The sequence below is a fragment of the Hylobates moloch genome, unplaced genomic scaffold, assembly GCF_009828535.3.
Source record: "Hylobates moloch isolate HMO894 unplaced genomic scaffold, HMol_V3 SCAFFOLD_14, whole genome shotgun sequence".
In the NCBI taxonomy this organism is placed as follows: Eukaryota; Metazoa; Chordata; class Mammalia; order Primates; family Hylobatidae; genus Hylobates; species Hylobates moloch.
In genome coordinates this window covers 84,164,222-84,186,375 of record NW_026652289.1, presented here as the reverse complement: position 1 = coordinate 84,186,375, position 22,154 = coordinate 84,164,222, and the positions used below count along the sequence as shown (strand labels likewise).

The 22,154-nt window shown below is 46.6% G+C and overlaps 1 protein-coding gene across 1 annotated transcript in view; it reads right to left on the bottom strand.

The window, feature by feature from the left end:
• TRPM1 (transient receptor potential cation channel subfamily M member 1) overlaps positions 1 to 21,264 on the bottom strand; it is a 167,333-nt gene extending 146,069 nt beyond the window's left edge. Inside the window, exon 1 of the mRNA XM_032175278.2 lies at positions 21,027 to 21,264. Within this exon, the coding sequence (XP_032031169.1) occupies positions 21,027 to 21,080 (54 nt within the window). The 5' untranslated portion in view covers positions 21,081 to 21,264. The remainder of the gene's footprint in view (positions 1 to 21,026) is intronic.
• Positions 21,265 to 22,154: the final 890 nt, after the last annotated feature.

The following is a 22,154-nucleotide window of genomic DNA, read 5'->3' as shown; positions in this document are numbered from 1 at the left end:
CTTTGGTAAGTAAGACTAGTTTAATATTGTTGGTTTAATAAAAACAGCTGTGTCTTCTGATCAGCAAAATACTAATGTATTGAACTTTAGCATTCTTGCTTAGGTGGCAACTGTCTACCACTTGCGTGCTGTAAAATGGCTAGCAGGAAAATCATTGAGATGATGGCTAACTTTGTGTAACCAGCAATGTAAGCATAATTGTTAAAAATGAGTAAATTATGTGGATGTAAATGGGATACAAATATATAAATAGCATTCTCATAATTTTAAAATCTTTTTCAGTAACTTAATCTTAAAGTCACGTTGTGATTAATAGATATTCATGAAATGTTTAAGGCATTTCTAAGTTAAAACACTGAAACATTAATTGCTGAACGTAAGTTTAAGGTATATATGCTTTGTGCTATAGTTTGGATATTTGGCCCTCTAAACCTCATGTTGAAATTTGATTCTTGGCTGGGCACGGTGGCTCATGCCTGTAATCCTAGCACTCTGGGAGGCCGTGTGGGTGGATCACCTGAGGACAGGAGTTTGAGACCAGCCTGACCAATATGGTGAAATGCTGTCTCTACTAAAAATACAAAAAAAAATTAGCCAGGCATGGTGGCAGGAGCCTGTAGACCCAGCTACTTGGGAGACTAAGGCATGAGAATCACTTGAACCCGGGAGGCGGAGCTTGCAGTGAGCCGAGATCGTGCCACTACACTCCAGCCTGGGTGACAGAGAGAAAATCCGTCTAAAAAAAAAAAAATTAAATAATAGAAAAGAAAAGAAATGCGATTCTCACTGTTGGAAGTGGGGCCTAATGGGAGGTGTTTGGGTCTGGGGTGGGACCCCTTGTGCATGGCTTGCCCCTGCCCCAGTGGTAATGAGTGAGTTCTTGCTTAATTAGTTCCCGTGAGAGTTCCCTCACAAGTTGGTTGTTAGAAAGAGTCTGGTATCTTCTCCATCCTTCTTGCTTCTTCTCTTCCATGTGATCTGCACATACTGGATCACCTTTACCTTCCTCCATGAATGGAAGCAGGCTGAAGCCCTCACTAGAAGCGGATGCTGGCATTGTGCTTTTCATACAGTCTGCAGAACTGTCCACCAAACAAACCTCTTTTCTTTATAAATTACTCAGCCTCATATACTGCTTTATAGCAACACTAAACAGAATAAGACATTTTCTAATCTTTGTTTGTTTGTTTTTTGAGACAGAGTCTTGCTCTGTTGCCCAGGCCGGAGTGCGGTGGTGCCATCTCAGCTCATTGCAACCTCGGTCTCCTGGGTTCAAGTGATTCTCCTGCGTCAGCCTGCCAAGTAGCTTGGATAACAGGTGCGTACCACTGCACCCAGCTAATTTTTTTTTGTATTTTTAGTAGAGACAGGGTTTCACCATGTTGGCCAGGCTAGCCTGGAACTCCTAGCCTCAAGCGATCCGCCCCCATCAGCCTCCCAAAGTGCTGGGATTACAGGCATGAGCCACCATACCTGGCCTCTAATCTTGTTTTTATATGGTATGGTGAAGCTAACTACGTTTGGGTCTGTTAATAAACATAAAAAATTGTTCTATGAGGAATCACATATTTCTATAAATTATAACATGCATGTTTATAAAATGTTAGTATATGACAGCTCAAAATTTATTTCCTAGGTTTTCACTAGAAATTAAGATGATTAAATATTAAAATTTTTAATTAATATAGGTAATTCTGTACGCAAAGTGTATTAAAAAAGTAAGATGTGTTTTTGGTAAGAAAATTGTAGAAGGACATGAGGATATACCTTTGTTAAAGAAAAGACTAATTTCATCTCACTTGGAGGTTATTTAGAGGATGTCTCAAAATATGGACTAAGGAAGAAAATAGAAACAAGGCAGACAGAAACCAGCAAGTAGGAGAAAGTGGTGCAAAAAATCTATAAATACGAGTGTGTATTTTTGATAGAAAAAAGTTGAAAAGAGAAACTAGTTTTTTTTGTATGAGAGAGAATTTTGTGTGGTCATAATGACAGGGAAATAAAAGTATATTTTTGTCCTTAGGTAGAATGATTGGTTATTGTAATATGAAGAAAGAAATTTAGGACAACAAGGTTTAAGCAAGTTGTAGAAGATTTGTGGAAGTAAAATCTTATGAAAGAAATTTTGTGTGTGATCAAGTTGGTTAAAATTGGTTGTGAGGGATATCAAATTGAGTTCTATTAATGAGTCCAGGAATAGAAAATACCTTCTTTGCCCTATTTATTCAAGGCCAGTGCCCTGAAGTCAGTTGTCTAATTAAGAAACAGGTTAAGTTGCAAAGACCAGAATGGGTAGAGTGGCTCACACTTGTAATCCCAGCACTCGAGGGAGTCTGAGGCAGGAGGATCTATTGAGCCCAGGGGTTCAAGACCAGCCCAGGCAATTTAGTGGGACTTCATCTTGATCTACAAATCAATAAACAAATGAAAAATTTTTAAAAGTAGAAAAGAGTATGTATCAATTAAATGATTTCCAAAACACAATTTCTTGGCACTTAGCTGTCTTTTTTTGAAATTCTTTGTAAAGGAAATTCTATTTTTAAGGGTGTCTCCCTCTCTGCGTCTAAATCATTAGGAACTTTTACAATGGGGAAGACATTGGCTTGAAGTTTACATAACAAACATTACCTTTGTATAGGTTTTCTAAAAATTAATGTTTAATATCAAAAAGTACACTGATGCAAAACTGAAATTTGATTTGTTATGTTAAAACAACAAGGTTTTTTTTTTAAGTATTGGTCTGTTCTTAGTAAATTATTGTGAGATCTTGTAGGTAATTGGCCTAGAAAACAACGATTCTGTTTAATCAAAATAATTTCCTATGCTTCATGTTTTCTTTATTAGGTCATTGATTACTTAGGAAAACTGACACTCATCTCTATTAAAGAGTTGAGGTTTTTGACAATTATGTTACTTCCTGTATTTCCTTTTGAAGTCTTTTAATTATCACTCTGGCTAAATGAATGACTATTATTTCACAGTGACTTGTAATCTTATGTTTGATCAAGTCTTTTGAACTTTTATTTTTGACAAACTTCCCAAAATCAAATTCAAAATTAATTTTTGACCTCAAACTAACTTTTGGACACTCCAGAAGGGCCCTTGGAAGTTCAAAAGAGAAATATTAAACCAATTAGACTTATTTGATATGTTAAATTATGTGGAAAACATTGTCAGATAAGAAACGGTGTTAAATTTTCTTTGAATTATATTTGTATACATTACTAAGGTGTGCCACAATTGTATGAGATTTCTAGAAATCTGATGTGTTATCAAGTCATAATGTCAGTTATTATGTTAAAATGTTGTACACTGCAGAAATAACCAAATTTTCCTGTCAGTTGCATCCTTTCTATCATGGACTTTCAAAGGCTTTTAACCATTGCCACTTTAAGTCTGGTTGTCTACAGTTAATTGCTTTATTCTGATGCCTTTCTGAAAGCTTTTTGCAGGCAACTATAATTCTAAAGCATTGTGTCTTCAAGGAGGTTTATAGAAAGAATGGAAAGAAGTCTGACAAGTATAGGTTTCCGATAACTTTGAGGTACTATTGGACTGAGTAAGAAAGTCTAAAGCTCAATTGAAGAAACTGATGGGTTTGTGAAACTGCTGAGATCAAACAGAGCAAGAATTAATTACATGAAGCTGAATGAACTGATGAAGAAGAATTATGAGTTTTTACAGCTTTTTAATTTGAAGCATTGTTGGTTCATGTAATGTTTTGTTTTCCAGTTTTGTTGTGTTTTGTTTTGTTTTTTTTGAGACAGAGTCTCCCTCTGTTGCCCACGCTGGAGTAGAGTGGTGCTGGAGTGCAGTGATGCTATTTTGGCTCACTGTAACCTCCGCCTCCAAGCGATTCTTCTACCTCAGCCTCCTGAGTAGCTAGGACTACAGACGTGCCACCACGCCTGGCTAATTTTTGTATTTTTAGTAGAGATGGGGTTTCACCATCTTGGCCAGGCTGGTCTTGTACTCCTGACCTCAAGTGATCCACCCACATCAGCCTCCCAAAATGCTGGGATTACAGGCCTGAGTCACTGTGCCCAGCCTGTCTTCCAGTTTTAAGGAAAGTTTTTTTTTTTTCTTTTAAGCTATCTATAGCTTACAGCAATTTTGTGAAGCATGCTTTTGTAAACAAAAATTAGAACATTTGCTTTTTCTCCCTACCTGATACTTCCTAAATTCAGAAGCTATTTGTGAGTATTCTTATTTTTATAGTAATATGGTTATTTACATAACTTCAATAATAATTTGCTCTCTTTATAACAGGATACAATTAGAAACATTGGTTATACTACCAAGGCTTTGACTGGAATGTCATATTTGAGAATATGTATGGAATGTTAGGCTTCAAGAGTTCCGAGCCTTACAGTGGGTAAAAAGTCATCATTTGCTGGCAGCTGCAGGAACCTCAATATATTGGACACTGCAGGCAAAGTCTGATGTCTGCCTTGGTTTGGCTTCCTAGTATCCAGGTTTTTCAAAGTCCCATCTGAGGCCAGGTACAGTGGTTCACACCTGTAATCCCAGCACTTTGGGAGGCTGAGACGAGCCAATCACTTGAACCCAGGAGTTCAAGACCAGCCTGGGCAACAGGGCAAAACCCTGTCTCTACAAAAAAAATACAAAAATTAGCCAGTGTGGTCGCACATGCCTGTAGTCCCAGCTACTTGGGAGGCTAAGGTGGGAGGATCACTTGAGCTGGGGAGGTCAAGGCTGCAATGAGCCATGGCTGCACCATTGTACTTCAGCATGGGTGAGAGAGCAAGACTCTGTCTCAAAATAAATGAACAAATAAAAGTCCAATCTGAGATTGTTTGTCAAAATAGCCAACAATGCAGATTTAAAAGGAGCCTATGTGGTTACTCTTGCTGCAATTATATAATTATTATGTAAATAAGGTCCATGAGACTAAATTTATGTTGCAAACAAATTAGTTTTACTCTGTTGATCTTTGGTATAAATGGGGGTGACTATAAGACAAAAATTACATTTTAGAAGAAAACTATAATACGCCTATTATAAAACTGTGGCCCTGTTCATTGTTTTTGAGATTTTTTTTTTTTTTTTTTTTTGAGACATAGTTTCGCTCTTGTACCCCAGGCTGGAGTGCAGTGGCATGATCTCGGCTCACTGCAACCTCCGCCTCCTGGATTCAAGCAATTCTCCTGCCTCAGCCTCCTGAGGAGCTGGGATTACAGGTGACTGCCACCACACCGGGCTAATTTTTGTATTTTTAGTAGAGACGGGGTTTCTCCTGTTGGTCAGGCTTATCTCAAACTCCTGACCTCAGGTAATCTACCTGCCTCAGCCTCCCAAAGTGCTGAGATTACAGACGTGAGCCACCGCACCCGGCCCCGGCCTTGTTTTTGTGTTTTTATTATCTGTCTGTAGACTGGACTAGATTCTAACTTCTTCTAATTTTCTCCAATATCTTACAACTCTCCGACTAAAACCAAAAACTGTTATTTCTGAAGTCCTATAAGCTGAAGCTGGACAACCAGATATAAATCTCAAGGGAATGTCTCATGCCCTTGATGTGTGAGCCACACAGAGTTCCTTAGAACGTGCAATGCCACAGTCAGAGACGTTCAAACTGGAAGCCAGGACAACAAGACGCTGACTTAAAGCTGTGGACAGCCTTCTCCAAGATGTCAGAACAAGCCTTCATGTCATAATGACTCTTACCCTTTAAAATTTTTTTTTACTTATGCCTGCCTCTTTCACTTGGCAGGATAACGCTGCAGTTAGAATTTCACAATCCGTAGCTTCTGTGGGTAACTGGATGGAATGTTGAATCTGTCATATCAAACCTAAATAGTTACAGGACCTAACAAATCCTCTAGTCCACCTAGTGGGTAACTTTAGCAACATCCCTAACACGACTGTTTTTTCAAACTGTATTTGTGGTCTCGTTTACAGAGGTAGCACTCTCTTTTTTAATTTAACCTACTCCTGGGAAGCTAGATGTTAGAATTACTACCCAACAACGGAACGGGGAGGGAGCTGTGCAGTTGCTGACGCTTCTCGTTGTACATAGATAAATACATCAGGTGGTGCAGAGACACAGCTGCAAAAAATCAACACACAGGCCACTCAAAATGGATAGAGGACTCACAGGCTCATTTTTTGATCTATTTGATTTAATTGGTTTGGTTATAGGGTTGTCCAATCTTTTGGCTTACCTGGGCCACACTGGAAGAAGAAGAATTGTCTTGCACCACATGTAAAATACACTCATGCTAACGATAGCAGATAGAAAAAAAAAACCGCAAAAAAAATCTCATAATGTTTTAAGCAAGTTTAGGATTTTGATTTTGATTTGGCCCAGGCTTTGAATGTGGGCCTCATTCAAAGCTGTCCTGGGCCGCAGGTAGGACACACTTGGTTTATGAGGACCCTGGCTAAGGAATATACTCCATACTCAGTATTAACCTCCTTATACTCACAATAGTAGTCTCCTTGGTGCACTGTATCCTCTCAAAAAAGTTTTAAATGTTTGCATGCAGCCATCCACCAAATGTCAAATGATCCCTTTTCAGCCGGAATGACAAAAACTCAAAGAAATGCATGATCATGAGGATACCATAACCTGTGAGTGACACACTGAGACTGGAAACACAGAAACTGAGAGGAGTGCTAATAGTTCTGGTCACCCTCTCACCTAGGTGACAGCCTGACAAAAGGGGGGAATTATTAAATAAAAATTAAAAGAGGCCATTGCTTTTGGACTAAGTTCCTGCTCTAGGCCCCAACAGACCAGACTAGAAATCAAAATGGAGTCACCCATGTTAAAGTTCCACATCACCAAATGGAAACTGAGTTGTTACCTGGCCTTCTGGGAAATCAGGAGGCAGAGATAACAGCCTAATTTACCAAACAGGCCAGTTTCAGTCTTCAGTCAGCATGATAATGTAGTTCCCCTTGCTTTAATCCTTAACTTGAAATAACCTGATATTAACCAATCCATGAGTTTTCTATTTTTCAGTCTCCCCGTCCCCGCATTTCAAGGAAAGTAACTTTGGCTGGGCGCGGTGGCTCACGCTTGTAATCCCAGCACTTTGGGAGGCCGAGGCGGGCGGATCACGAGGTCAGGAGATCGAGACCACGGTGAAACCCCGTCTCTACTAAAAATACAAAAAAAAATTAGCCGGGCATGGTGGCGGGCGCCTGTAGTCCCAGCTACTCGGAGAGGCTGAGGCAGGAGAATGGCGTGAACCCGGGAGGCGGAGCTTGCAGTGAGCCGAGATCGCGCCACTGCACTCTAGCCTGGGTGACAGAGCGAGACTCCGTTTCAAAAAAAAAAAAAAAAACAAGGAAAGTAACTTTGAAATGACCAATTCAAGCCCGGGTGCTGTGGCTCACGCCTGTAATCCCAGCACTTTGGGAGGCCGAGGCAGGCGAATCACCTGAGGTCAGGAGTTCAAGACCAGCCTGACCAACATGGAGAAACCCTATCTCTACTAAAAATACAAAAAATTAGCCGGGCGTGGTGACGCATGCCTGTAATCCCAGCTACTTGAGAGGCTGAGGCAGGAGAATCGCTTGAACCCAGGAGGCAGAGGTTGCAGTGAGCTGAGATCATGCTATTGCACTCCAGCTGGGCAACAAAAACAAAACTCTGTCTCAAAAAAAAAAAAAAAATGACCAATTCAATGTTTGTTCTTTGTTTCTGTTTTCTTCAGCCCTTTTTCTGCCTATGAAACCAATCTCCTTTGCTCAGCTCATTGGAATTAGCTTATCTTTTTTTTATGGAATAAAGTATTGCCTGATTCTAGAATTGCAAATAAAGTCAATTGAGGCCTTTAAACTAGCTTCGTTGTCATTTGGTCTTTTCACAGTCATCACTGGATCCCCAGCTCCAAGAACACTGCCCGGCACACAACTGTGCTATGTGCACACGTTTATCTTTATTAAAGCACCTCAGTGGGCTTGCAGAGAAAAATAACAAAGAACTGTTCTGAATTTCCATAAACATTTTACTAGCTGATAATAAGATTGTGCTCACTTTTCAGTCGGGGTTCTAAAATTAAATTAAATCTGTGACTTTTTACAAGGGTATTTCTTTAATGGCATAAAATATGTAGAAAGCAAAGAATTTTCTAGTGAAGAGGCAAGTGCAACGTCATCACACTTCACAGATATGGAAACTCAGGCCCAGAGAGGTGGAACGGCTGTCCTGTGGCTACACATCTAAACTGGGATTTGGACTAAGGATTCCCAGTGGCTCTTGTCCATCACTCCCAATTGCTCTCAGATTAGCTGCTCCTGCAGTCCCCAGGCGGGGAATCGAGGTGCGAGCGAGGCCTGTGTATGGCAAAGTGCAGCTGGATGGTACCACTCGGGGTAACTTGGGTCTTCTCTAGACATTTACCTGTGTTCATTTGGGGGAGCATTTCCAAGGACACAAATAGACTGATGTGGAAAAAAACCTATAACTTTTCTCAGTAGCTGAGATAACCCTGGGGATGGAGCTGCTTTAAAGGGGGCCAGGGGTCCAGGTCCCCAGGGAGGTGGGCGGCTGCTGAACGGCCTGCCAGTAATGGTGGCTTTGGTTTATGGCTTCTGATCTGCTGAGTACTGAAATCTTGCCTGGGGCTGGTGTGCCTGTGGCATTGCTGGGACCAATTAAAAAACAAAACAAAACAAACAAACAACAAAAAATGTCAGCAGAGGCTGGGAAGGGAGAGGTCAAAGAGGGACAACGGGGAGGCACAGAGATTGCGCAGTTTGTCTACTGTGTTCTCAGCCTTCCCCAAGATTTCCAAAACAACGTGTCCTCGTGGGGAGTAGGGCAGTCCAGGCTGACCCCAAGGGTCTAACAAAGGGACAAAGCCAAGAGACAACTTTTCTGAGTCAAAGATTCTCAAGTGAAATGGATCTGAATGGTAGGTGCGAGGACAGCAGGACCCGGCTCCTTGATCTTGGGAAATGTGTTAATGAGCTGGGGGTGTGCAACGAGGTTGCGCTCACACCCTCCAGCTCCAAAGGGGGTTGGGGGCTGGGGGCCTTCTGGTGGCCTGGCTCCGGCGCAGCTGCACACTGCGTTGTGTAGGAGAGAATGCTCCATCCTGATTATGTAAATCAAAGTCCAACTGTCAACATTATGCATTAGCAAGGAATTCTCTGTGATGATATGAATTTCAATGGAGCTTCAAGTCCTCCCTCAGTGGAGGAGTGGCTTTGTTCTGTGAAAGGAGGAAAGGTAAACTCTTCATCAAAAAGCTCCCACGCCTCACCAGGAAGAATGAAGAGACAGAAAAGCAGCTAGTGAGTGGCATGCACCTGTCTATTTCAGCAGCCTGTCATCTGTGCAGATAAGAACTCTCCTGGCCTTGGTGCTGTAAGGGATGCTAGTCACCTTACCCCCTAGCAAACGTGTGTAATCTGCACAGAAACCTGTGGGGAGAAGAGGTGGCTGGCTGATTTTTGCCAGCACACAGACACTACCCCAGGGTAATTTCAGTTCTGCCATCTGTTAGACAGCTGGGTGGTCTGATGGTTCCCTAGGCATGCTGGGAGCCAGGCAGCCAGGGTGGGCACCAGGTCTCCTGCCTCCCCTCCCTGCAGTCCTGGTCAACCTGCAGATGCCCTGCACAGCACACACGGCAAGAGCGCAACCCACCCGTGTCCCCCCAAGCTGCAGTGGAAGAGTGGTAGAGTGACCTCGCAGGTCTGAGAGTGGCTGGTTCATATGAGATGCCATGACCAACCTTTCTAAGGTGGAAAACACTCAAGTAGCCTAACAGCCAATGTCCCAGTTCTATGTGGAAGGGAATGAGGGCTGGGGAGGCCAGGCAAGAAGCAAAATCCGTGAATGGCCAGAGGGAGACTCTATTGGCTTTAGGGTGGGGGCAGGCAGGAGAAGGTGGCTTTCAGGACCCCTGAGAGTTTACCCTGGTCTCTGAGGAGCCACCGCCAGCTATTGCTCCAAGAAAACAACAACCCGGCTTAGCTGAGGGGGGTGGGTGTGTGTGTTCTCTGGCTGTGCTTAAGAAACCAAGTTTTTCAAGTATTTCAGCAATTACAAAGGGCTCTGTTTAATGCAGCATGCATAGGAACCAAAGGCTGCCCCCCTGAGCCTTTGAGGATAAACTGGGAGCTGCCTGGGCCCTTGGGGTGCATGGCTGGTATGGCTCATCATGTGCATTTTTTTTTTTTTTTTTTTGAGACGGAGTCTCGCTCTTTCACCCAGGCTGGACTGCAGTGGCGCGATCTCAGCTCACTGCAAGCTCCACCTCCCAGGTTCACGCCATTCTCCTCCCTCAGCCTCCTGAGTAGCTGGAACTACAGGCGCCCGCCACCGCGCCCAGCTAATTTTTTGTATTTTTAGTAGAGACGGGGTTTCACCGTGTTAGCCAGGATGGTCTCGATCTCCTGACCTTGTGATCCGCCCGCCTCGGCCTCCCTAAGTGCTGGGATTACAGGCGTGAGCCCCCACGCCTGTCCATGCATCTTTAAAATCCCTCTTCCATCTTGACATTCTGCCAATTTCTTCAATTCTGAAACTTGAAGATATTCTGTTGGTGAGCATTGATGATTTGGTAGTGACTTTGGACAGCAAATTATTTTCTTTTTTGTCTTTCTTTCTTAAACATCCTGTGCTTGCTGCATGCCCAGGCCTGGGCGGCAGAAGGAGGAGCCCATCCTCTAGCTGTGCAGGAAGTCAGGGGTAAAGCCCATTCTCCATTTCATCCTTAGGAGCTAACTCCTAATCTTGTGTTGCCGGCAGCCCTAAGTGTTCTTAAGTGTCCTCAGCCTAGCCTGGGCTCCTAAAATGGTGATGTATTTTGCATGGAAAGGGTTTCTTCTATAGGTGACTCTGGCTTAAAAGGAGATTTCTTTCCTGCAGGACTTATCAGAGCCTTTAGTTTGCTGATGTGCATTGTGGATCTCTAACAGAGGACTCTGTGGTCCCTTTGCTTTGGAGCTGGGCATGCCCTCGGGCTGGTGTTCCCAGGTGCATTTGGTGTTAGGCTATAGAGGGACTCCTTGAGAGGAGAAAGGAAGAAACTGGTCAGGCAGGCAGTTAGGGCGACTCCTCAGTTGAATTTTTTCTTTTCCTTTTTTTTTTTTTTTGAGATGGAGTCTTGCTCTGTCACCCAGGCTGGCGTGCAGCAGTGTGATCTCAGCTCACTGCAACCTCTGCCTCCCGGATTCAAGTGATTCTTCTGCTTCAGCCTCCCAAGTAGCTGGGACAATAGGTGTGCACCACCACGCCCAGCTAATTTTTGTATTTTTAGCAGAGATGGGGTTTCACCATGTTGGCCGGGCTGGTCTCGAACTCCTGACCTCGTGATCCACCCGCCTCAGCCTCCCAAAGTGCTGGGATTATAGGCATGAGCCACTGCACTTGGCGGTTGAATTTTTTCCAACCAAAGAACAGCCAGCAGGCACAGATATGAGAACTTGCACAGGGGGTTGCCTAAGACATGCCCACAGCTACACAGATAAGAAAGTCTACACAGGTGACTTGCCCAGACATGCCTGCAATGGAAAATTTCATCCCCTGACACATGTGCAGTAAGGGGAACAAAGCAATATGGAGTATCTCAAGCCAAGAGTCCACACGCGCATTAGGAGGACAGGGTGAAGCTACCCGAAATTCACACCCTATGCAAATAAGATGCCCAGCCCACATTGGTTTCTTGAAAAAGCGTTTGCATTCAACTGCAAAAACAGCAACCCATTCGGCCCCCTCTCTGTGGCTGAGAGCTTTCTTCTTTTGCTTGTTAAACTTTCACTCCAACCTCACCCTTTATGTCCACGCTCCTTAATCCTGTTGATCCTGAGACAAAAAACTCCAGGCGATACCTCACAATGAGAGACTGCTACATTGTGGTGCATTGGCAGACTGTAACACGCTGGTGAGGGTTGAAGCAGGGTAATACCTCAGTTGTTTACAGTCACTCCCAACTAGTCCGAGATTTTTACTCAAGTCTAAGACCCCTCTCCCTCACTCTCAGGCCAACTAAACAAAGCAGCCAAATGTTTTACACCCTCCTGGCCAGAGTCCTCCCTGGAGTTCACAGGGCTGCTTTCTGCCCAGCACCCACTCCTGCCAAGGGTCTCCCTTTGTCTCCCATAGCCTGGAGGGTGGCCTGCCCAGGGCCACACAGCTCCTTGGCACAGGCCCCCTTGCTGAGCAGCTACCCTACAGAAGGTCTCCAGGCTGTGCTGGCAATTCAGTGGGCATGGGGTGCTCTGGCCAGGGCTTGGTGTGGGGCAGCTGCCAGCCCCATCCAGCCCAGTGGTGTTGGCCCTGGCTGGACCCAGTGTACCATAAACTCCGTACACCTTCTTAGATATCACCGGTTCCTTCCCTGTCCCACATCCTCCTCCAGCCCTGCTGGGACAGTCTCCCTCACCTCTGACCTCACATCTCCCTCACAGTGTCTTCTCTGGCTCTCCAGGGATCAATGTCCATTTGGCAAATGACCCTGGTCCTGGCCCATTCCCTGTCCTCCCACCTCCCGGCCTTGGCTGAGGCCTTTACCCCTCAGTGTGCAGGAACCAGGCAAGTGCCCTTTTTGCCACCTTGCTAAAAGTAGAGGATACAGAAGAACGAGGAATCCAAGAGAACGAGGTACCGGACTTGGACCTCCCTCGTAGGTGGCGGTGACTCCAGGAAGCTCTAGAGAGGGGGCTGGACATGTTGTCCCTAGGAGGACCTGCTGTCACATGGCTGAGTGGAGCATTTACTGGCCAGCTGGCTGCTCTCAAGCTTGGGGTCCTCTATAGCACACCCTACCCCAACTCAAGGGTCCTTGAACCCATCACTCAGGCCCTGGGCCCCATCCCTCAAGGGCAGTTGCCTACAGAACTCTGCTCAGGCATGGGCGTGGATTACTGCCTGGGGCTGAAGTGCCCCCCAACCCTCTATGGGCACAGATGTGGGACCACCTGCCCAGCTTGGAGGCTGGTGAGTCAGGCATGTCTCCACTGCAGGAGTTCTCCCAGGACTGGGTTCAAAAGGTGTCTTCAGCAGCCCTGGGCACTGCTGCCCTGGAAGATGCTCCTGTGGAAGTGGCCCACTGCAGGGCCTTGGACAAAGTGGACCCCTGACTGAGGCTGTGAACTAAAAACAAAATTCTAAGCACCCCCAACCATCTGAATGGACCCCTCCTTTCAGCCAAGGACATTCCAAAGTTAATCTGAAAAACCAGTTCAGGCCATGATGGGAAGCGGGGTATTCGGACATGCCTCAGGATACCCTCCTTCTTTTGGAATTCACGCACAACTGACCAGCATTCACATTAAAACAGAGACTATGAGGCCGGGCGCGGTGGCTCACGCTTGTAATCCCAGCACTTTGGGAGGCCGAGGCGGGCGGATCACGAGGTCAGGAGATCGAGACCACAGTGAAACCCCGTCTCTACTAAAAATACAAAAAATTAGCCGGGCGTGGTGGCAGGCGCCTGTAGTCCCAGCTACTCGGAGAGGCTGAGGCAGGAGAATGGCGTGAACCCGGGATGCGGAGCTTGCAGTGAGCCGAGATCGCGCCACTGCACCCCAGCCTGGGCGACAGAGCGACACTCTGTCTCAAAAAAAAAAAAAAAAAAAACAAAAACAGAGACTATGTGTGTGTGAGACAGGGTCTGGCTCTGTCACCCAGACTACAGTGTGGTGGTGCGATCATGGCTCGCTGCAGCCTTGACCTACCAAGATTAAGCGATCCTCCCACCTCAGCCTCCCAAGTGGCTGGGACCGCAGGCACACACCACCACATCTGGTAATTTTAGGTCTTTTCCCTGATACAGGAAAGAATTAACTAAGAGTCTGGCACCTTTTTATATCTGATAAGAAACATTTACAATCTATTCTCTCTGAAGCTCTCCACCTGGAGGCTTCATCTGCATAATAAGAACCTTGGTCTCCCAACTCTTATCTTAACCCAGACACTCCTTTCTATGGATTTCAGGTCTTTTATTTATTTATTTATTTTTTAGATGGAGTCTCACTTTGCTGCCTAGGCTGTAGTGCAGTGCTGTGATCTTGGCTCACTGCAACCTCCGCCTCCCAGGTTCAAGCAATTCTCTTGCCTTACCCTCTTGAGTAGCTGGGATTACAGGCACCTGCCACCATGCCTAGCTAATTTTTGCATTTTGGGTAAAGACAGGGTTTCACCATGTTGGCCAGGCTGTCTCGAAATCCTAACCTCAGGCGATCCACCCGCCTCAGCCTCCCAAAGTTCTGGGATTACAGGTGTGAGCCACCGTGTCTGACCAGATTCCAGGTCTTTAGATGAACTCTTTCAACCAATCACCAGTCAGAAAATCTGTGAATGCACTTATGATCTGGAAGCCTCCCCACCCCACCCTTCAGGATTTCCTGCTCTTCCAGGCTGAGCCAATGTGCACATGTTGTCAGGAGCTCCTGAGCCTGTGTCACGGGCATGTTATTGAAAACATCGACAAGTCTCAAACTGATTGAGACTTGTCTCGGATACTTTTTGGTTCACAAGGCCCCTTGGACAAGTCTCCCACTGTTGAGATTCTTTCTTAGCTGGAGAGAGGATCAGAGTCCTGCTTCCCAGGACTGGGGAGAGGATTGAATTGGATGTGTGGAGTCTCCTGGACCCCAGTACTCAAAGTGTGTTCCAAGCATGAGCTGCAAACTGTTGGCTACTGGCCATACCCAGAGGGTTCAGAAACAACAGCCTATATTTAGACCTAATTTTAGCAGTTTGAAAGAATCGATGTCTGTCTACGGAATTTAACAATTAAAGAAAACTTAGGGCTTGGATTTTGCATGCCATTTTTAAATTTCATTTTTTGGCAATTCATTTTTATTGCCTTGTATGAAAGTACAGGTCTTCAATGGATTGAAAAATTTAGCAAGACAGCGATGAGCCCTTCGTCACAGATGGATTTTGGGTTTTATTCTTTGCGTGATGTGAAGCCATAGAGAGATGGGTGAGGGTGGCATGGGATCTGTTACCTTCAAGGCCTCTGATGAGGACTGGGGAACAGAGGTGGTTTTCTGGGTCTCTTCCTTCTGTGAGACAGGAATTGTTTCAAATTTGAAACTGCCTTTGCAAAATTATGACTAAGACAGTGAAAGAGATCTAACTTAATCAACTCCATCTTGCTTCTAACCTCTAAGCTGTCCTTGATCATTCCTGGGCGTAGGCTGAACTAACTTTCGGATAAACTTAGTTTATAATTTATAGTTTAAACAAAGACTATAACAGCCCTTTCCCAAAGCCGACCTCCTTCTTGCCGGGGGAATAGACTGCCTTTGTAGGACTAACATTAGCCACAAGATTAGAAATTATGGCTTAGGAGTCATGCAGCTGGAGGCTACAAGATTCTGACCCTCCCTAAACTGCTCCTAAGATCAGTGCTTGAGATATTTTGCAGACACTGCACCTGATGGATCTGCTGGCACCACTCAGATCAATACACTGACTCATCTGATCTTGTGACCCCCACCCAGGAACTGACTGAGCACAAGATGACAGGTCTGACTCCCCATGATTTCATCTCTGACCAGTCAGTACTCCTGGCTCACTGGCTTTCCCCCACCCACCAAGTTATCCATAAAAGCTCTGCTCCCCTCATGCTCAGGGAGACTGATTTGAGTAATAATATGCATGAATTACTCTTTCTCTTTGCAATTCCCCTGTCTCCATGAATTGGCTCTGTTTCAGCAGCAGGCAAGGTGAACCCCTTGGGTGGTTACAAATGTACATGTAGAATTCTGCATCCAAGCAGATTCCAAACACAGCCTATGTGAGTGTACATGAAACTTCCCTGGGTTCCAGCAACACTCTGGGAAATGGAGGTGCTGTGGCCTCAAAGAGAGCCAAGCGTGGTCCTAGTGCTTCGGGCCCAGGGAGAGGTGACAGCCTCCGTCCCCTGAGCCAGGGACATGCCTGCTGCTCAGTTGCTCTGAATAGTGGGAGACTGCAGTGGGGGAGCTTGGTGGAGGAGGCTCCTGCCTACAGCTCCAACCACACATGGTTAGAGAAGGAAGCTCAGATAACCAAGGGGAGTTTGCAGAAATTCTTCTTAGCTCCATTCTATCACCTGTTTGTGCCTTAGGCAGGCACAAACCCTCGAGGCTGTGCTCCTCAGCTTCACCCTCACTCTTCCTGTGGCTCACTTGCAAAGTATCAAAACATGTTTAACTTGTGAAAACATTTAATTCAAAATTAAATTTCAAAATCACAGACAAGACTGATATAACAGACAAGTGAAGACCCACAATTCTGTTTTACAGATGTTGTGACTTTACGTGTGTACTTATATATATTTTTCTCTCTTAAAAGGAAGGAAGAAGGGAGAAAGGGAGGGGGAGAGAGAGAATGAACATTACTGAGGACTAAACTCTGACCTTTTTTCTCTCTTGCCCAAATTCCTATCTAAGGGGCTGGAGAATCACGCCTTACAGACCATAAAATCTCATCAGCTGGGTTTCATTTAACCCTATATAATGTGACTTACTTTCCAACCTGACTATGGCATAACATCACATGACAGATAAAGAAGGAAATTGGCCAGGTGCAGTGGCTCACACCTGTAATCCCAGCGCTTTGGGAGGCCAAGGCGGGTGGATCACTTGAGATCAGGAGTTCAAGACCAGCCTGGCCAACATGGTGAAACCCCATCTCTACTAAAAATACAAAAATTAGCCAGGCATGGTGGTGGGCACCTGTAATCCCAGCTACTCGGGAGGCTGAGGCACAAGAATCACTTGAACCTGGGAGGCGGAGGTTGTAGCAAGTCGAGATTGAACCAGTACACTCCAGGCTGGGTGACAGAGTGAGACTCTGTCAAAAAAAAAAAAAAAAAAGAAGAAGGAAATCAAAATATTTTACCCCAAGAGGTCCTGAGAACATGTGCCCAGGCACGGGGTTAAAGCTTGGTCATTCATATTTGGCTCAGAATAAATGTCTTTAAATATTTCACAGAGTTTGACTATTTTTGTCAACATTATAGATACAGCTAACCACCTCCACTTTGAAGAGATGTGTGTATTGATTTTGGATTTCCCTTATGTGTTTTAGATTTTTCTATAAATAGTGTACTTTCATTTTTTTTTTTTTTTTTGAGATAGGGTCTCACTCTGTTGCCCAGGCTAGAGTGCAGCTCACTGCATCCCTGACCTCCTTGGGCTCAAGTGGTCCTCCCACCTCAGCCTCCTAAGTAGCTGGGACTACAGGTGCACTCCACCACACCTGGCTAATTTTTTGTATTTTTCATAGAGATAGGGCTTCACCACATTGCCCAGGCTGGTCTCAAACTCCTGGACTCAAGCAATCTGCCCACTTTGGCCTCCCAAAGTGCTCGGATTACAAGCATGAGCCACCACGCCTGGCTAGGGGCTTATTGTTTAATCCAGCAGTATGTTCTGAGGTTTATCCATGTTGATACAGGTGGCTTGGTTCATTTGTTTAAGTGCTGTGTAGTATTTCATTATGTGAATAAACAAAAGCTTATCTATACTGTTTAAAATAAACTATTCGTTGTTTCTGGTCTTCTATGGCGTGCAATGTGAATGTGAGCATTTTTGCACATTTCCTTGTACACATATGCTAGAATTTGTCTAAGGCAGACGGGTACAATTGCTGGGCTATCCTATTACTAATCGTATTTAGGATCTTGAACTTTGACTCTTGACTTTATGTGTCTTTTAGCAACAACAACAAAAATGTAGACAGGGATAAAAGTGCAAGGCAGAATCTCATTTTTCATCTCCTGCATGAGTACTTGGAGGCCTTTCCTGGAAGAGGGACTGTTTTGGCCAGTGGGGCCTCCCAGCAGCAGGCTGCTGAGGGATGGAGCTTAAGGGTACCCAGTGTCCCCAGGGATTTGCTCACTGCCTCAGGATTCCACGCTGTGCATCCCTGTTGGTCTAAGACCAAGGGAAGAGCTTCAGAGCTGGGAAGAGCTGACCAACCAAGGACAAAGGGTCAGATCTGCCTTGTACAAATAGAGGGCCAGGCGAGATGACTCTGGAAGACTTGTATATAGTGCAGTTTGTGTTTGTTTTTCCCACAGGGCAGCTGGTGTGTTTCAACAAACACGATGCAGAGGGGTGCTGCTTTCGATTAGGAAACTGGGAACTGGCACCGAGCTGCTGAGTCAGTGGAAGGCCAAGTATGTAACAAGATAGAATGAAAACAGTCCACTGTATGCCCATGTGATTTCACGGCTGTTTCCTAGTACTTCTTTAAAGAATGACTTCCTTAAAGCCAGAGGTATTGTCTTTCATTCTTCCATCAATAATTTTACTTCTTAAGTGAGGGCTTTTATAAATAGGCCTTAGGGCAAACTGTGCCATCAAGATTCTTAACTCCTACAAGTTTTTGTAGGAGTTTGGCATGCACCACTGTTACAGGACAAGGGTCCAGATCCAGACCCCAAGAGAGGGTGCTTGGATCTCGTGCAAGAAAGAATTCAGGGCGAGTCCACAGTGCTAAGTAAAAGCAAGTTGATTAAGAGAGTAAAGTAGGCCAGGCTCGGTGGCTTACGCCTGTAATTCCAGCAATTTAGGAGGCCGGAGCAGGTGGATCACGAGGTCAGGAGATCAAGACCATCCTGGCTAACATGGTGAAATGCTGTCTCTACTAAAAATACAAAAAATTATCCAGGCATGGTGGCAGGTGCCTGTAGTCCCAACTACTTGGGAGGCTGAGGCAGGACAATCGCTTGAACCCGGGAGGTGGAGGTTGCAATGAACTGAGATTGCGCCACTGCACTCCAGCCTGGGCGACAGAGCGAGACTCTGTCTCAAAAAAAAAAAAAAAAACCAAGAAAAAAAAGAGTAAAGTAGTGAAAGAACAGCAGAACAGCTACTCCATAGACAGAGTAGGACGTTCCCAAAAGTAAGAGAAGAACACGTCCACCCTAGGTGTGATACTCATATATACGGAGAGATGTGCTCTGCTACAAGGGTTTGTGATAAAGGATTTATTTTCTTAATTATTATATTTTGCAAGAATCAATATTATTATCTTTAAAGCAAAATTAGGAATCCCTTTGTTCTCCAGATATCCAGATATCTGGACACTCCCAAGTCTGGGTCTGTTTAGTAAACATTATTAATTTGTTGCCATAACCGTAAATATCTAGAGGTGATGAATGCCTAACTTTCTGGGAATGCAGCCCAATAAGTCCCAGCCCCATTTCCCCAGCCCTCACTCAAAATGGAGTCGCTCTGGTTCAAACACCTGTGAGCCCACCACAGCGTGGGATCACCTCAGATAGGGGGAGGAGATCATCTTTGTCCTTGGGCTTGAAGTAATGCAGTGTGAGGTCCTGTAGGAATGGCTGTGAGTGTGCAGGTATAAAGGAGGTGCTGTTTTTCAATCTGGACCATAATCGAAGTGATTCTCCCCTCCTCCCCTTTTGCTGAATTCCCTGCTCCCAGACCCTACCCATTGCAATTTCAGGGCACCAAACATACAGCAGTACACTGGGCACAGGTGAATAGGTGACATCAAATTCAAGAACGACAAAAGCCTGTTCCTTTTCAGAGCTTATTAGCAAGAACAGTGTGGGCCAGCTTTGTGCTGGGGAGGAGGAGGTCACGTGGAGCCACCTGGCCTGGGCTGCACGGCCAGTGGTGTGTCTCTTGTTCCTGCCAAATGCAGCAGTGCATTTGCGAATGTGAACTTACACAAGAACACGGGTATGTGCTGTCTCTAAAAATAATGCTGACTCTCACACATGCGCACAAAAGCAGATATATGCGCCTGTCCCCCACTGAGCCCCAAGGATGGATCTTGCCCATTTTGGAATGGAGGCGAGCTTTAACTCTTTATTGTTATTATTTTTAAAGAGGCTTTTATTTTTTCTATTTGCATTTTCAGGTTCATGAGATGTTAGAGACTTGCAAACACCTGGTTCAACATCTGCTTCTGCCGCATTTTATGGACGGGGAGACTGCAGCCTGGTGAGCTGCATATGGATGGGAAGCAGTTCCCGCCTAGGGCTCTGTTTTTAGCCCAGATAAATAACCTCTCTGAGTGTGGTCACCTGGCTCACACTGCTTCAGCGGCTCCGTCCCCAGCTCTGGGGTACTAGCGGTCATGTCGTGGGTGCTCAGTAAGTGCCAGCTGGGGGGCTGTACCCTCGCCGGCCCACACGAGAGCTGCACCTGCTGCTGCTCTGCCAGCTCCCTTACTGCCTCTCCCCACCCTTCTGTGCACAGTGGGCAGCCCCCTGGAAGAAGCAGAGATCCCCACTGAGCCCTCAGGGCATGCAAGGGATGTGCAGAGGCCTCCGGGGTGGTCTGGGCTGGCCTCCTACTCCATGCGAGGGGCAGTCAGGGAGTTAGGGTGAGGCAGTGGCCTGCCCAGTCCCCATGGGCTCAAGTGGTCCTTTAAGGCAGCCCTGGGTGCTCAGTTCCCAGGCTGGCTCAGAGTCACCTAGGAAAAGCACACCTAAGATTCAAATCAGCATGTCCTGTGGGAGGTCCTGTCTGGGGTTCCTGGGAGAGGCCATTCCCCACAGCTGGTGCCTAGTCCTGGGAGCCTCTTGCCCTCCCAGGTTCTCACTTAGGGCCCCTCTGGCCCTCCCTCCTGTTAGATGCTGCTGCCTGCTTTCTTCTGCTAGACCCCATCCCCTGAGGGTGAGGCCCAAGCCTGAGTCATCCCTGGGTCCCCCGGAGCCCACACAAACATCCGATGCAGAACAGAGGGTGAGCTCGAGTCCAGCAGAGAGAACTAAGGGGCGCCATCTTCGCGGGGAAAGCAAGAGATGCAAAACTCCACAACTGCTGACTCCGGAATGGTGAAAGGATTTGTGCCACCCAGACGCCTCCCGGGTGTGCCACGGCCACTCGAAGGTGGGAGCAACTGAAACCACAGGCATTGGACACTGGCAAGAAACACAGGGCACCTTCTGAGAAGGGACCCTGACGTGAGAGCTCTGAACACCCCATGCCCCATGCCCACCCAGCACAGTTTGGGAGGACAGGACCCGCTGGGCCAGCGCTCTGAGGTGACAGAGCTGGAGACCAGTGTCCCTCTGCCCTTCCGCCCAGCTGCCCGCAGGCCGCTGGCAAAGCTCACTCACCTTCTGCGACCCTGATGTGGAGCTCTTGAGCGAGCCCCGCTTGAAGGAGCTCATCTCTCTCAGGGAGCCTGTGAGCCACCCTGCTGACTCCCTCAGGTGGCCAGGCCAGTGGCACAGGAGCTGCCCTCCCTGGGTGGGCAGGAGCAGAGCCACACACTCGGCAGCAGCCCCACGCACTGGGCGAGGGGGCTCAGATCCTGGGGCGAGGCCGGGCCGGTGGCTGGGTCAGCCTAGGAGGAGCGTGTGCTGGCTTTTGGTGGCCCCTCCTGCCCGACTCCTGCCACCATCCCCAACATCTGTAATCAGGCTTAATCCCTCCATCCCCAAAAGGCTTAGAGGGAAGAGATTTAGCAAATGGCGATTGAAAGTAAATCTACTTTGAGAAAGTGGTGGCTGCAAAGGGTGGTCAAATGGGAAGGATTTGGGTGTCTGAAAAGGCGCATTGCGAGGGCAGACAGCCCCTCACTGCTGGCATCTGAGGCCCCTTGGAGGGTGGCATCCAGATCCCAGAGGCCCAGTGCTCACCCGGCTGACTGCCTAAGTCTCAGAGCAGAATTGGCATCCAGGCCCGGGCTGTGGGTCTCAGCTCTCTCCTTGGAGCCGCCAGCGCGCATTTTCTCCCTGTTAATCTGGCAGCGACACAGCAAGCCTTCTCCTGAAGATCCTGTGGCCGGTGGCCTGTCTGTTCTTTTTTTTTTTTTGAGACAGAGTCTCGCTCTGTCACCCAGGCTGGAGTGCAGTGGCACGATCTCGGCTCACTGCAAGCTCCGCCTCCCGGGTTCACGCCATTGTCCTGCCTCAGCCTCCGGAGTAGCTGGGACTACAGTCGCCCGCCACCACGCCCAGATAATTTTTTTGTATTTTTAGTAGAGATGGGGTTTCACCATGTTAGCCAGTATGGTCTCGATCTCTTGACCTAGTGATCCGCCCGCCTCGGCCTCCCAAAGTGCTGGGATTACAGGTGTGAGCTACCGCGCCCAGCCGGCCCATCTGTTCTGTGCTGCTCTGTGTGTGGGGCTCTCTGTGTCATTTCTGATTTCAGGGGCACCTGTCTTGCCCCTCTTAAAGGCAAATGGGGTCATGGGTCTTTGCAGCGCAAGCCTGGCCTGAAGTGTACCACCCTGGCTG